The 14,944-nt window shown below is 41.7% G+C and overlaps 1 protein-coding gene across 3 annotated transcripts in view; it reads right to left on the bottom strand.

Moving 5' to 3' along the window:
- Nucleotides 1-14,944, bottom strand: part of BTBD9 (BTB domain containing 9) — a 408,373-nt gene that overhangs the window by 361,758 nt on the left and 31,671 nt on the right. For all 3 annotated transcript variants that reach the window (XM_047795006.1, XM_047795004.1, XM_047795005.1), the window contains exons 2-4: nt 14,400-14,611; nt 10,435-10,798; nt 8,570-8,834 (exon numbers count right to left, since the gene is read on the bottom strand). In XM_047795006.1, the coding sequence (XP_047650962.1) occupies nt 8,570-8,834; nt 10,435-10,798; nt 14,400-14,584 (814 nt within the window). In that variant the 5' untranslated portion in view covers nt 14,585-14,611. The remainder of the gene's footprint in view (nt 1-8,569; nt 8,835-10,434; nt 10,799-14,399; nt 14,612-14,944) is intronic.

The raw sequence follows: 14,944 nt of genomic DNA on the forward strand, positions 1-14,944 counted from the left end.
GGTTTTAAAAAGTGACACTCAGGGAGTTCCCTGGTGGCCTAATGGTTAAGGATCTGGCATTGTCACTGCTGTGCCTCAGGTTGCTGCTGTGGCAAGAGTTCAACCCCTGGCCTGGGAACTTCCGAATGTCATAGGTGTGGCAAAAAAAGGGGGAGAAAATGAGACTTAAAAGAGAAAAATCTCAGTTTGAAACTTAGGCTCTACCATTCGCTATCCCTAAGTGAGGCCTCTTAGTCTCTCTGAACCTGTTTTCTCATCTAAAAACAGTATTTTACCCGACACGCCCACAGGGCTATTATAAAAATTACACAACAAATAATTTACTTATATAGTACTTTAGCATATAAGCCATCAATCAGTCAAAACCCTTTTACTGAGGGCTCATTAGGACCAGGTAGCATACGAGGCACTGGGGATGCCTCCATGGACTAGACAGAGACAGGCCCTGCCTTCCTGATGCCTCGATCTAGAGACAAGGCACTTTAAAAAGCAAGCAAACAAAAGCTTCCACTTTGCGTTTTCAGGTATCAGTGATGTGTCGTTACAAACGTTTGCTCCCTTACTGCTGGGTATAGAACGTGGGTAATCCAAAGTCCACAGCTGCTGCTGCCGACCATTGGTGCCACCTCCTCCAGCTCTGAGACCACCAGTCAACACCAAGCCAAGGGAGACCAGGCTTTCAGACCCGGAGACTGTGCCAGCTTTTGATTTTCTCTAAACATAAGCTTCTTCACCTCTAAAATGTATCACGCAAGGAATCACACACAAGGCACAAGAGTTTCAAGTGGCTGTAGTGAAAAGTCTAAAATTGAAACGAAATTTCTTCCACCATTCTGTCTTCTTTTGAAGTTTATTTCAAGAGGATTTGAGGATGTATCTAACTCTTCTTTATATAGATTCCCTGAGAGTATCTTTCACTTCAAAATGGTGAACATTTACACAAGTGGAAATTTTCTCATGGTAACTATAATCTGAGTATCTTACAGGATAAAAATACAACTCCAGGAGTTTCTGTCATGGCTCAGTGGTAATGAACCGGACTAGTATCCATGAGGATGTGGGTTTGATCCCTGGCCTCGTTCAGTGGATTAAGCATCCAGTGTTGCCATCAGCTTGGATCTGGTGCAGCTGTGGTGTAGGCCAGCAGCTGCAGCTCTGATTCGACCCCTAGCCTGGGAATTTTCACATGCCGTGGGTATGGCCCTAAAAAGACAAAAAAAAAAAAAAAATTTTTTTTTTTTGCAAAATTTATAGCTAAATGATGAACTTAAAGAGGAAAATGATCATGCAAAAGTTCAGGTCATAAAATAATTCAAATCATAAATATTCTTGCCACCTATATTTATCTATCAAGAGATAAAAGAGCTCTCAAAACACATAGGGTTGTAGACATTAAACAAGACAGGAGACAACAACAATAGTTTTTCTTACATTTGTAATTTTTTTTTTTGGTCTTTTTGCCTTTTCTAGGGCCACTCCCTCAGCAAATGGAGGTTCCCAGGCTAGGGGTCTTATCGGAGCTATAGCTGCCAGCCTACGCCAGAGCCACAGCAACGCGGGATCCAAGCCACCTCTGCAACCCACACCACAGCTCACGGCAACGCCGGATCCTTAGCCCACTGAGCAAGGCCAGGGACCGAACCCGCAACCTCATGGTTCCTAGTTGGATTCGTTAACCACTGTGCCACCACAGCAACTCCTACATTTGTAATTTTTGATGCATTTTTCAAACATTAACAAAGTTAAACTTTGAAGTTCCATAGCTGGGCAGAAAAAAAAGCCAATTATTACAAAGAAAAACTAAGGAGAAATGGGAGTTCCCGTCGTGGCGCAGTGGTTAACGAATCCGACTAGGAACCATGAGGTTGCGGGTTCGATCCCTGCCCTTGCTCAGTGGATTAACGATCCGGCGTTGCCGTGAGCTGTGGTGTGGGTCACAGACGCGGCTCAGATCCTGCGTTGCTGTGGCTCTGGCATAGGCTGGCAGCTATAGCTCCGATTCGACCCCTAGCCTGGGAACCTCCATATGCCGCAAGAGCGGCCCACGAAATAGCAAAAAGAAAAAAAAAAAAAGAAAAAAAGAAAAACTAAGGAGAAATGGAGCAGGACCTGCCCCTATCTACACAATGCCAAAATACAAGTAGTGCTGGGTTAACTATCTTGTGTTTTTCTTTATTTGTTTTATGGTTTTGGGGTTGTTGTTGTTGTCTAATAGGGCCGCACCTGTGGCATTTGCTTTATGGTTTTGGGGTTGGATTTTTTTTTTTTTTTTTTTTTTGTCTTATTAGGGCCACACCTGCAGCATATGCAAGTTCCCAGGTAGAGGTTGAATCAGAGCTGGAGCTGCTGGCCTATGCCACAGCCACGGCAAGGCAAGATCGGAACCTCATCTGTGACCTACACCACAACTCACGGCAACAGCAGATCCTTAACCCACTGAGCAAGGATTGAACCCACGACCTCATGGATACTAGTCAGGTTTGTTACTGCTGAGCCACACGGGAACTCCTGCTTTGTGTTCTTAACATCCTTTATTGAACTCCCTCTGACAGCTAGGCTGAGATGTCTACTAACCCCTGATGGATCACTTGGATCCACGCTGAGTTTGCTGCCCCCTTCCACAACCTCTTTACCCAATCTTACCCCTACATCATCTTATTCTATTGCCCAAACTGACTTCCCTAAAGAATGGATGAACCCTCCCTGCCAACAAGTGAGGCCTTACACATGACTCTCCTGACCATTCCTGTCCCAGCTTAACTTAGCCTGTTCTCTGCTCTCTCTGCAGAACTCCCTTCCACATTACCAACACTGGTACTCAAACACACCAAAAAGCAGCAACAGAAAATATTCCAGGCAGGAGACGATTGATGAGCACTGGTCTCATGGGTCAGATCAGCACTTTGGTTCCAGCTCATGCACTGATGTCCCTCTAACTCTCAGCAAGTTACTTATAAAGATCAGAAAATGAAAACATCTAAGAATTAAAAGGGATCTTCATCCTATTTATTTAAAGAAAAAAAAAAATTCCTAAGCTGCCCCTGGTGTGCTCTTTACTGTGCTGGACCCGGCCCTCTAGAAGCTCACTGTCGAATGGGGACAAGAGTGTGTATCACACATGAAACACCTTCATGGAGGAATCCTCTGTAGAGCTGACTCGTGAAGCCCCTAGTTTACAGATGAAGATGCTACAGTTGGGAAGACAGAATACTAACAGAAGTCACAGAGTTTTAAAAATATTGAAGGTTCACTGTTGTTATTACTATCTTTACATGATAGGTGAGACAAATTCTAAGTTGTAGTTTAGAAGCAAGAGATAGGTTCATTCAATCACTCCTTTATTTTGAAAGGTCAAGATTCAGGCACTGTGCTAAGTGCTGGAGAAACACGGGAAAAGACAGTTCTTAAGAAACTCAGAAGCTCAGTCTAGTAAGAGTTTAGGCAAGAAAAGCAACAATTATAATACCACAGTGCAAGCCCCTCTGTCTAGTTTTTGGAAACTATGGCAATAGGTACATGGTACCATGTGCCTACAGCACAGATTTAAACACACACACAGGTCTAGAAACAATAATTTAACCTAGCAGGTCTAGAAACAGATCGACTTTTAGCCAATAAAGAAACCTAGAGGATGGAAGTTGTGATGTGCTACCTGCTGTAAACCTGAACAAACAAGAAATTACTGTTGTCTTCCCCAAAGTCTAAAACCTGAGATACACAATACAAAGTATAACTCAGTCTGAACAGAAAAAGCACTAACTTTCAAGGCAGAAATATCTTCACAGCTAGGACAAAACTAAACAGTAAGAAATGGTGTAAGTAGTTCAAATATTCTAAGGAAAATTTTTTCATTAAAAATTCCCTTTCCTCAGGCATATAGGCAAATGCTCATCAATATATATCTACAAACCTATGTCTAAAGCACATTCTCAAAAGAACCACATAAGTCAAAGAACATTCCTTGGATTCTCTTTTCTAAAGGCGGGAAATCACTATAATTCAGTAAAAAGCCTCAAGGTATGCAGCTCTAAGAATTAAATCTTCCAGTAACCAACATTAATGAACTCAAAGAAAAAGAATTAGTATTTGTGCCTCTAAATACTAATCCCTACTCCCTAATGTAATCTCTACATGTCATGAAAAGTCCCCAAAGACTCAGAATCTGGGAAGAACTAAGAACAAACAAATTTGATCAATAATTTCAAAATGAGCAGATCTAACTTTTCAGAACATCAGCTCAGGAGCAGTTCTGAAATTTTTGACCCCTTGTTCCCTAACAATGAAGAAATTTGATTTTTAAAAAAATGATGTAAGGAGTTCCTGCTGGGGTGCACTGGGTTAAGAATCTGACTGCAGAGCCTTGGGTCACTGTGGAGGCACAGGTTCAATCCTCAGCCCAGTGCAGTGGGTTAAAGGATCTGGCATTGCTGCACCTGTAGCATAGGTCGAAGCTGTGGCTTGGATTCAAACCCTGGCCCAGGAACTTCCATAGGCTATGGATGCAGCCCCCCCCCCCCCAAAAAAAAAATGTTGTGACTGTTTGAATAACATTTACTTAGCAAATAACCTATTTTTGAGGGTCTGAGAGGAAAATGATATGCTTTCTTGGTATTTCTATTAGTAATTTTACTATTCATATAATCAAAAAGTCAGAAAAACCATCTGCTACTTAATTATTTCTCAGGTTTAGACATTAGACAAAAGACTCCAGAACATGTGTGTGGTCTTCTCTGTGAGTTCCCAGTGAATTACACCAAAAGAAGAGTTTAACACTTACAAGCAGTGAATCACTCTGGAACTGAGTGCTCCTCAACTGGCTCATTACTCCCTTTCACAGAAATTCCACAGGGCTCTTGTAACCCAGGCCAGACACCCATACTGACCAGCTCATCAATTCCAGGCTACGAGTAACTATAGAAAATGTTCAAAGCATCCCTCATCTCAATGCCCCAAGCCTATACCTTTAACAAAACCAGGCCTGAATCACCTTCAGTCAAACATCTTGAATCAAAAACTGGCAAGCGGGGTGGGGGTGGGGGGGGGGCTTATATAAGAAAGGATCCAACAGTGAAGATTTATTACTCTTCCTGTTACTTCTCCCCTCTCCCACCCTTTATCTAAGGCTGACTTCTCAACTAGTCCCGTTCTCCAGCACCTCTAATCTCTTCCCAGACCTGATCCCTCCAGCTAACGTACTATTTCTCTACGACCTTTACTCCAACTCACACATCAGATAATCAGCACATTGCCTTCATTATCTTTTCAAAACCATGGCCTAATTCCCTATGCAGTCAAGCTTCTGTCCAGAATACTAAACAACTCACCTCAATTTATACCCAAGTTTGCTCCCAATTCTTATTGTTCTTGCCCTCCCAACATCACCAGATACCATGACCACCCTCTCCAGATAAACACTCTCTCTTCTGCTGGCTTCTGTCACCCTGTCCCAGTTTTCTTCCTACCTATAATTCATTCTTTTCTACCTTCAGCCCCCTGGCCATAGGTCTTCTCCAAGTCTCAGACGTCCATCTTTCACTTCTTTCTCTACTCTTTAGCCCAGGTTTCAATTTTTTTTTTTTTTAATCACCAAGCTCTGACTGCTTCCTAAACACCAGTAATATGCTTCTACTGCCTTCAGACGATTCCCCTTGTGTGAATTCACTACGTGTCTGCTACATGCTATTCAGTGTGTAAAATATTTTGGTGTGGGGTTTGTTTGTTTTGGCCACGCCCGCGGCATGCGGAAGTTCCCAGGCCAAGGATCAAACCTGAGCCACTACAGTGGCAATACTGAATCCTTAACCACTAGGCCACAAGGGAACTCCAATGTGTACTAAATGTTGAGGATCGGTGTGCTCTTGGGGACCAAAAACAAGTAAACAAAAATGTTTCAAAATGTGGGGAGTTCCCACTGTGGTGCAATAGGATCGGTGGCATCTCTGGAGAGCCAGGATGGAGGTTCAATCCCGGCCCAGCACAGTCAGTTAAGGATTTGGCATTGCCACAGCTCTGGCACAGGTCACAGTGGCAACTTGGATCTGATTTCTGGCCTGGGAGGTCCATACGCCTCAGGGGCGGACAAAAGAGAAGGAAAAAAAATTTTTTTAATGTGATAAATGTGATAGTGGTTTCCTACAGTACTGAGCTTACATGTACTAACTGCATACATTATTTAAATTAATTCTCCTAACAATATGCAGAGATATAAAACTAAATGTAGGAGTTCCCATTGTGGCTTAGTGGTAACGAACCTGACTAGTATCCACGAGGACACAGGTTCAATCCCTGGCCTCACTCAGTCTGGTGCTGTCATGAGCTGTGGTGTAGATCACAGATGTGGCCTGGATCGAATGTTACTGTGGCAGTGGGGTGGGCCAACAGCTGTAGCTCCAATTCGACCCCTAGCCTGGGAACCTCCACATGCCATGGGTACAGCCCTAAAAAGACCAAAAGAAAAAAAAAAGTAAAATTCCTTATGTAATTTAAAAACCAGCTCATACAACTAGTTAAGTGATTTAATTCAGGACTTGAAGTCAAATCCATCTGACTCCAAAACCTATGCCTTTTCCTCTACGCCCAATGAAAAGAAATCTAAATCTGATGTGTCGGGAGACAAGCCCAGGCTAAGGACATTTAACAGCATTTAAAAATAGTTTATGGAGTTCTGGTCATGGCTCAGTGGTTAACGAATCCAACTAGGAACCATGAGGTTGCAGATTCGATCCCTGGCCTTGCTCAGTGGGTTAAGGATCCGGCGTTGCCGTGAGCTGTGGTGTAGGTCACAGACGTGGCTCAGATCCCAAACTGCGGTGGCTCTGGCATAGGCTGGCGGCTACAGTTCCGACTGGACCCTTAGCCTGGGAACCTCCATATGCCACAGGAACAGCCCTAGAAAAGGCAAAAAGACAAAAAAAAAATTAAAAAATAAAGAGTGGCTGAATCCATGGTCAAGGGAAAAAATCGCCCAGGAAAATGACTAACATGAGGGAGAACTTAGAATTTAGATATCCCAGAAACCCTTGAACTAAGTCTAAAAACAAGTTCAGTATCTTCTTCAAAGAACTACTATATTTCATTAATTCTATGACACATTTTTTCAAATTTTAACATTTCTGAAATTGGGATATAGACATGATGGTGTGCCATGATTTAACTGGCAATACTGTTTCTCATGCCGTACATAAAACAATGATGCTTCAGAATTTCTAGTTTTTTAGATTTGATAAAATAACTTCCTCCTAAACTTAATCCTCAAACTTAAATCCCTTCGATCACCAAGACCTATTTTTTAACATAATATTTCCTCTTCACATTGCTTATTTTCCATTTTCCCTGTTACCAATCTAGTTTGAGGTTGCATCAATTATGCACAGGTTAAATACTCTCCTCACTGGTCTTCCCAAATCCAGTTTTTCCCTATTCCAAGTCATAAAGTATAGCACCATGGATCAGCATCTCAAAACCACCACTACACTCATGCCTCTCCCTTTCCCTAAAATCAGCTTCTACTACACATAAGCAAAATCCTGATCTAGTTTCAAAGACTTCCATGATTTTGCCTGAGCTGACCTTTATAAGCTTTCTTTGTTATTAATTAGTCAACATTATCCTCTAGTCAAGGTCTTCTGCTCATGGTCCTTCACATGCTCTAACCTCTGCTTACTAACCTCACCAGTCCCTGTGTCTGAAATGCAAGCCACCCTGATGTCACTCAGATCAACCATCAAGGCTCACCTCAAGCTCCATTCCCTCAATCATTCTAAGCCACACTCTCTCTCAAATTCACAGCACGTACCTGATTTAAACAATGTTGTATTTAGGTTTTCATGGGAGTACATCTTATTTCCACAGTGAAATTAAAAAGAACGAAGGCAGAGACACTATTTTACATTTACCCAGCATAGTTCACAGGTTAATTATACACTCTCTGGAGCCTCACTACATAGGTCTGACTCTTGGCTCCACATCTTTCTGTGTGTCCTTGGACAAGTTACTTAGCCTCTCTGTGCTTCACTTTCCTCAGTTGTAAAATGGAACCAATAATGGATTGTTGTTTCAAATGGTTATTGCGAGAATTAAATGATCATGTAGGACTGTTACTGATACATATAAGCACTTTATAACTGTTCATTGCTGTTCCTTTTTTATGAGTAAGAAAAAACACCATGTAAGTACTGGAAATGCTGCATTAAGTGTGAGCTATGATCACTGCTGTTCAGAATCTCTCTGTTCATGGTCCCTAAAATAATAAGTATATAGCATGTACTCAGTACTGATTTGATGGAGGAAAGGTCTTAATGTGAGAAGAAACTTCTCAGGAAATTATCCAATTTCTGAAATTCTAGGGATCAGCTGGAGAAGTTTGTCCAGGAATGGCAAGAAATACCTCTTTGGGGGTCTACAAAGGCTAAGCTCTCTCAGGAGGAATCAGCAGAAGGATGGGGAAGGCATTCCCCAGGAAGCAGAGCTCCTTGCTCCTGGACTCACATAGACCATGCTTGAGTTTTGCAGCTGAGACCATCATAAGACACAAAGCTTCCTGGAGAGACTGGTACGAACAGATACTTACTGAGCATGCCTCTGTAATTGAGGTCCATATCCCGGCTCTCTGATCGGACTTTAATAGCATCCAGGATGGCGTCAGGAGACAACAGTCCCGAAGGCCTCACGACGTTCAGAAGTTCCGTAAGGCTCATCAGAGGTAAGCGCACAGCCTGCATGATTTCAGCATGGTTCTCCTTTGAATTGTGCTTACACCAGTTTAGCAAAGCTAGGAAAATATCTTTCTCGGGAGCTGCAAATGAATCTCTTAATACGATGCTTAAAAGTGCTGTCTAAAAGGGATAAAAAGAAAAAATTCCAATTATTACAGAGCTCAACCATGTGTATGCTCAATCAGTAAAACCTTACAGAACTGCAAGGACAGCTTATATTTAAGCAATTAACTCTTCCTGACCATCTTCCTGATTCTTTTTGCCGTATGCTCTCTTGCCCATTATGGCTGTGTGGAGAGCTTTAGGCAGCTGGTATCTAGTCTTACCAACACATCTGCACCCATATTTAACAACGTAAATGGCAATATGAAGACTGTCATTCCATACAGGTTTTTCAGGAGAATTTACAAGTCAGTAAGATACATCTAGCATTTAATAGTCACAATCTGGAGTTCCTGTCGTGGCGCAGTGGTTAACGAATACGACTAGGAACCATGAGGTTGCGGGTTCGGTCCCTGCCCTTGCTCAGTGGGTTAACGATCCAGCGTTGCCGTGAGCTGTGGTGTAGGTTGCAGACGCGGCTCGGATCCCACGTTGCTGTGGCTCTGGCGTAGGCCGGTGGGTACAGCTCCGATTCAACCCCTAGCCTGGGAACCTCCATATGCCGCGGGAGCGGCCCAAGAAATAGCAAAAAGACCAAAAAAAAAAAAGTCACAATCTTTCGTTCCACAGCATTACTGCACTACCATATTTTTGGTTCTCAATTTCTAAATTGGCCTCGAGCAACACCTGTACACCCCTCTAAGACCTCTGCCTCTAAAAATTAAGTAGGATAATAAAAATCATAATTTACACTCAAATCAAGATGTGGAACTTTTCAAATAGGTTTTCTCATTCAAAAATATTCAGATCCTAGGAGGAACACAGAAAGGAAAATGAAAGACAACCACTAGGGTTCAGAGAAAGATTTCAGAAAAATGGTTTCACTCCAGCTATTACATGGTATAAAAAACTGTGCAATAGTGAATTTTGAGCCAGAAAAAAAGGCAGTGACTTAAAAGACACCCAGTGACCCATCAGATCTCCTTTATGAACTTTCCCTCTCTTCATAAGGAATTGTTAGTTGTACTCCGCCAGAAAAATACAAAACCAAAAAAACAGTATGCAACACCACAAAGGAGCCTATTTGATGGTCATCATGCTGAGAACAACCACCCAGCAAGAAGCCTCTTTTGCACACAGAACTTACCAGAAGAACCATAAAAGAAAACGGCAATAAGCTGCCTCCCTCTCCTATGATTTAGCATTTCAGTAGCCAGAGGCAGTGGCTAGATAGAAAACCTCTTCCATGCTAATGGTTTTTATGTTAACTTTTTTTTTTCTTTTTAGGGCCACATCCCCGGCATATTGAGGTTCCCAGGCTAGGGGTCAAATTGGAGCTGAGGCTGCTGGCCTATGCCAGAGCCACAGCAGCGCAGGATCCAAGCCGAGTCTGTGACCTCCACCAGGGTTCACAACAATGCCAGATCCTTAACCCACTGAGCAAGGCCAGGGATCAAACCTGTGTCCTCATAGGTGCTAGTCAGACTTGTTTTCCACTGAGCCACAACAGGAACTCCTGGTTTTTATATTTTTATTCTTAGTCCAATGCTATATTTCTACCATACAGACATGAATAAAACAACGCATGTCGGTAAATTACTTGTAGATAATGGCACACCTTAGAAAGGGAAAGGAAGCCTTCGCTTGAGAGCACCTCCTGAGCATTTCTGTCCATAAACATGCAGCACATGCAAGTCAACTTGGGAAGTGAGTAGAGACTGGCAACATCAAACGTCATACAGACATTCTGAATGTTAAGTATGGTGCAGAGATACTCAGAGGTAGAATCCTCCAGCTCTGGAAATCCATATTTATGAGCCAGGCTCAGAAAGTCCAGCAGCACCTCCTCCTTCTCATCCGTCAGCGTCGCCCGCCCGGTGTAGATGTATTTAAGGAGCATTGTGAAGGCTTCTGCCGTGGTGTCTTGGAGGGGGATTTCGGCTTCAGGCTGAGATTCCCGCATTCCACCATAGAGCAATGCTCTGCACATCAGAGGAGAAACTCGTGAGGAAAACCCAAAGGGAAGTGCTACCAAATTACGAAATAACAGTTATCACCATTATAAACAGGATAAATGTTTAGTGACACAAAGATTCAGGTGAAGAAATGCATAGAAATCATTAAAAATAATTCCTTAAAGAAAAAGAAGTAATTTTTTAAAAATGTTGAATTCAATAGACAAGTGAATTAATGAAATATCCTGAGAGCTCAAGATATATAATAGTCATTAAATACAAAGACGGAAGTGCTGTTTTTGAGAGGAACAGTGAAATTAATATAAACCTGCTAAAGGTCAAGAAGGTAGCTTAAAAAGCAAAGCTCTAGAGGAAAAGACAGAATCAGATGAAAACAATTAAACACAATCAGATGCCATTCTCCCCTGTCAGACTGGCAGAAATTAAAAACCTGTTAATATTCAGCAATGGAAAAGCAGGATTTCTCATGCACAGCTTTGAGAGTATAAATGAGTACCCCTTTCTGGAAAGTAATTTAAGTAGTAACATCTGTTGAAATCTAAAATGCACATACCCTTCAATTCAATAATCTTACTTTTCCGACTCCATAATACAGCAAGATAAAAATAAATGTGCAGGAGTTCCCATCGTGGCGCAGTGGTTAACGAATCCGACTAGGAACCATGAGGTTGCGGGTTCAATCCCTGCCCTTGCTCAGTGGGTTAATGATCCTTGCTCAGTGGGTTAACGATCCAGCATTGCCGTGAGCTGTGGTGTAGGTTGCAGACACGGCTCGGACCCTGCGTTGCTGTGGCTCTGGCGTAGGCCGGCGGCTATGGCTCCGATTGGACCCCTAGCCTGGGAACCTCCATATGCCGTGGGAGCGGCCCAAGAAATGGCAAAAAGACAAAACAAACAAACAAACAAAAAAAAAAAAAACAAAAAAATAAATGTGTAAGAAGATATACTGAAATAAGGGGAAAAATCTTAAATGTCCATCAATAGGAACAAGGTTGAAAAATTATGTGTACACATCCTATGCAGCCATTCAAAAGACCAAAGGAGATCAATATACACTGTCTCGGAAAGATGTCCAGGATATAGTTGGTAAGTGAGGTTGCAGATCCATATGTGTTGCATGGGAAAATGTGCATGCCAATAATATACAGATGTATCTATTTATATTGAGAAAAATCAGGGAAAATCCATATTAAACTGCTAACAGTGGTTGTCTCTAGGGAATGGGAGTAATGATTGGGAGGGAAGGATCTTCATTTGTCAGTTCACAGACTTAAAATGAAATTGATGATGGGATTATGGATGAATTGACTTCTTTACTTTGTCTTCCAGTATTCTTCAGACTAAAAAAAATTCCCACATTACTGCTTATCTTCTCATCTAAATAATGAAAACCAGACAATCCAGTCAGGTAATAAACTTGAATTTCTACCTCTATTACTTTAGGAGAAATAATATGAACCAATCAAAGATTCCAATCCATCAGGAAAGAAAGGGAGGCCAGTGGAGAGCAAGGGAGTACTGCAGAAAAGGAAGAATAATGAGTGAGAAAGAAAACATGTAGAAGTGAGCATAAGAGAAAAAGGGGAGAAAGAGAGTCCTCCTGCTCCCATCATTCTCAGAGCAGGACTAGCACTTCACAGTTTCCCTCTGCGCTTGCCTACACTTCCTCCCACCCTCCCCCAGGACAGGACACTCTTGCCTGCCTCCCAGAAATCATTTGAACTACCCAGCAAAAGACTCATGACTATTCTAAGCATACCTCTTTCCTAGGTTATACTCTGCCTAAAAACACATGTGAAGGTGTCCACTAATCCAGAGAGCACCCAATCATAACCTTAAAGTTTCTAGATTAAAGAACACCTTCCTGGGGAGATCTTGCCAAGACCTACTCCCCAAATAGTGTGATCCCTGATACTTTACCTGGATTCTCAGTGCTTTAAAAGTGGTTTTGATGAGGACCCCTGGGAACCTGAAATAGGAACCCCCAGTTTATGGAAGGTTCTCTCCTGTACAGTTAGCTTGCCCGCATCTGGGAATTGATAGGCTCTATGACAACACTTACAAGGCCTTTCCTGGCAGCTGAAAGTTAACCTTCCTTTGCATGTGAACACTGTCGGCAATGAGAACTGATTTAAGATAGCGCTGATAATGACTGAGCTTAGCCTAGCGAGCCCTCAGATATTCTAAGGGTTCAATACCCACAGAGCGACATCAAGAACAAGGTCAATAAAGTGAGGGGAGACTATTCCATTCATTCATTATGATCTTCAAATTTCTGTAAGTAATCGAGTTTCTTTTAGGGATATAATCACCTAAAAGACATCCACATACTGTTGCCTCCAATTATTTTTGAAAGAGGGAAGATATATAATAGAAACAAATAGTAAACATAAGGCTGAAACGTTCTAACTTAATAAAGAGTGGAATCTTACAAGAAACTGTAATAGGAAGGACTAAATGGGAGAAAAGGGAAAGAAAAACTAAAGCGTGGAGAGGACAAAGGCTGCTCACAAATGACTAAACCAAGGCCAGCTGCCTTGGAGCATGTTAGTTAGAACTCTCAACTCCTCTCTTTTCTAAGCTCCTGACTGCATATACAGTGGTATTATAGGTATAAGATGGAACATTCTAACAATGTTTATAAAATAGTCTAAGAGTTCTAGCTAAATAGTAAATATTTCTAAGAAACACACTTTACTACAATGTGTGTGACTCCAGGTGTTGGTTTTGCTATCTCGGTTAATTAGTGGTTGTAGAAATCAGATTACGGTTTTCACTAGAAGGTAACCGAAATTTTCTCCATGCTTTCAGCATCTCAATTTTTAGATAGCTAGTTTCACAGGCAAACCCATGACTTTACGGCTATAGATTCTGGACTCTGTGGATTTATCAAGGATAAATTATCAGTCAACAATTCAGGGATGATTTCCTTTTAACTAATATTAGGTAAAATGCAGAGTTAATTCAACCTCAGTTTTATGTTTATAACCCCGGAAATTAGGGGTCTAAGTAACAAAAAATAGTTACATATAAGTACGGGTATGATTTTTACATTAATTAGACACATATTTAGTTTTAGTTCTAATATAACTATGAAACTTAGTCTCAGAAAATATTTAAGTTTCCTTTACTTTGGTGTTGTCAAACTGCATGTCTTCAAGATAGATCTACTGGATTATCCACAGTCTTGGATCTGAAACTAAGAGGCATTCCTGTGCACTGGCAAGCCCAGAGGTCAGTCCGTCTGTACAACAAGGTCTATCTGCCAATAAATGAGTTTAAGTTCCATCAGCCATCAATGGTGAGGAGAGGGTGAGGGCAACAAAGACTCTGCCTGAGAAATATCATTGAGGCCATGAAAAACGGCTGACTGGGTACAGTCTAGCCTGAGACGTCTTCTAAACCTATGATGCTAAGACGGCTCCTGAAAGGAAAAGGTGATTTTCAAAGAATAATGCAAAGTCCACAAAGGTGAAATTCTTAGACATGTTGAAGTAAATGACACTCGAATTTGTTGTTATGTTTTGTTACATATTTTTTCATGGAGTGGAAAATACCAGTGTTTTCTACAAGTGACTTGAATCTTCAAAATGGAATACACACTTACCGAAAATATTGGCACCTCGCTGCTAAAATCACCCTGTGGGCAGGAAAACGTTTCTTTTCCACAACAAACGTGACGTCACCATATTCTTCCCCGATCAACAAGGCACCAATATGTTCAGACAAAATGTGCACATGATCAATCTCCCCCACTGCAGTAAAGGGGCGTAGAGGGTGGCTGTTACTCATCTTGGAGAACAGGTGATACTCTTTGATCTGTTACATAAAGAAGGGATGAGAGTTAGTGAGAGGAGGGGCGTATACTTCAAAAATCACACACAAACTTTACAGCTAAATAAAAATGCACATTCTTAAAAAAATCACAGAAGAGAGCGATTTCATCATCATTGGTGTCTGTATTAACCCATTTATTCTGGGAAGCAATTAACCTACCTCCCATCAACTCCACTACCCTCACTGCCTTACCACACCAGGAAAGTTGTGGTCTTCTAACAGCACTTGGAGCCACCACAGTCTAGAAAACTGGGAGTTCCCATTGTGGTTGAGCAGAAACGAATCTGACTAGTATCCATGAGAAGGCAGATTTGA

This window comes from Phacochoerus africanus, chromosome 9, assembly GCF_016906955.1.
Source record: "Phacochoerus africanus isolate WHEZ1 chromosome 9, ROS_Pafr_v1, whole genome shotgun sequence".
Lineage (NCBI taxonomy): Eukaryota > Metazoa > Chordata > Mammalia > Artiodactyla > Suidae > Phacochoerus > Phacochoerus africanus.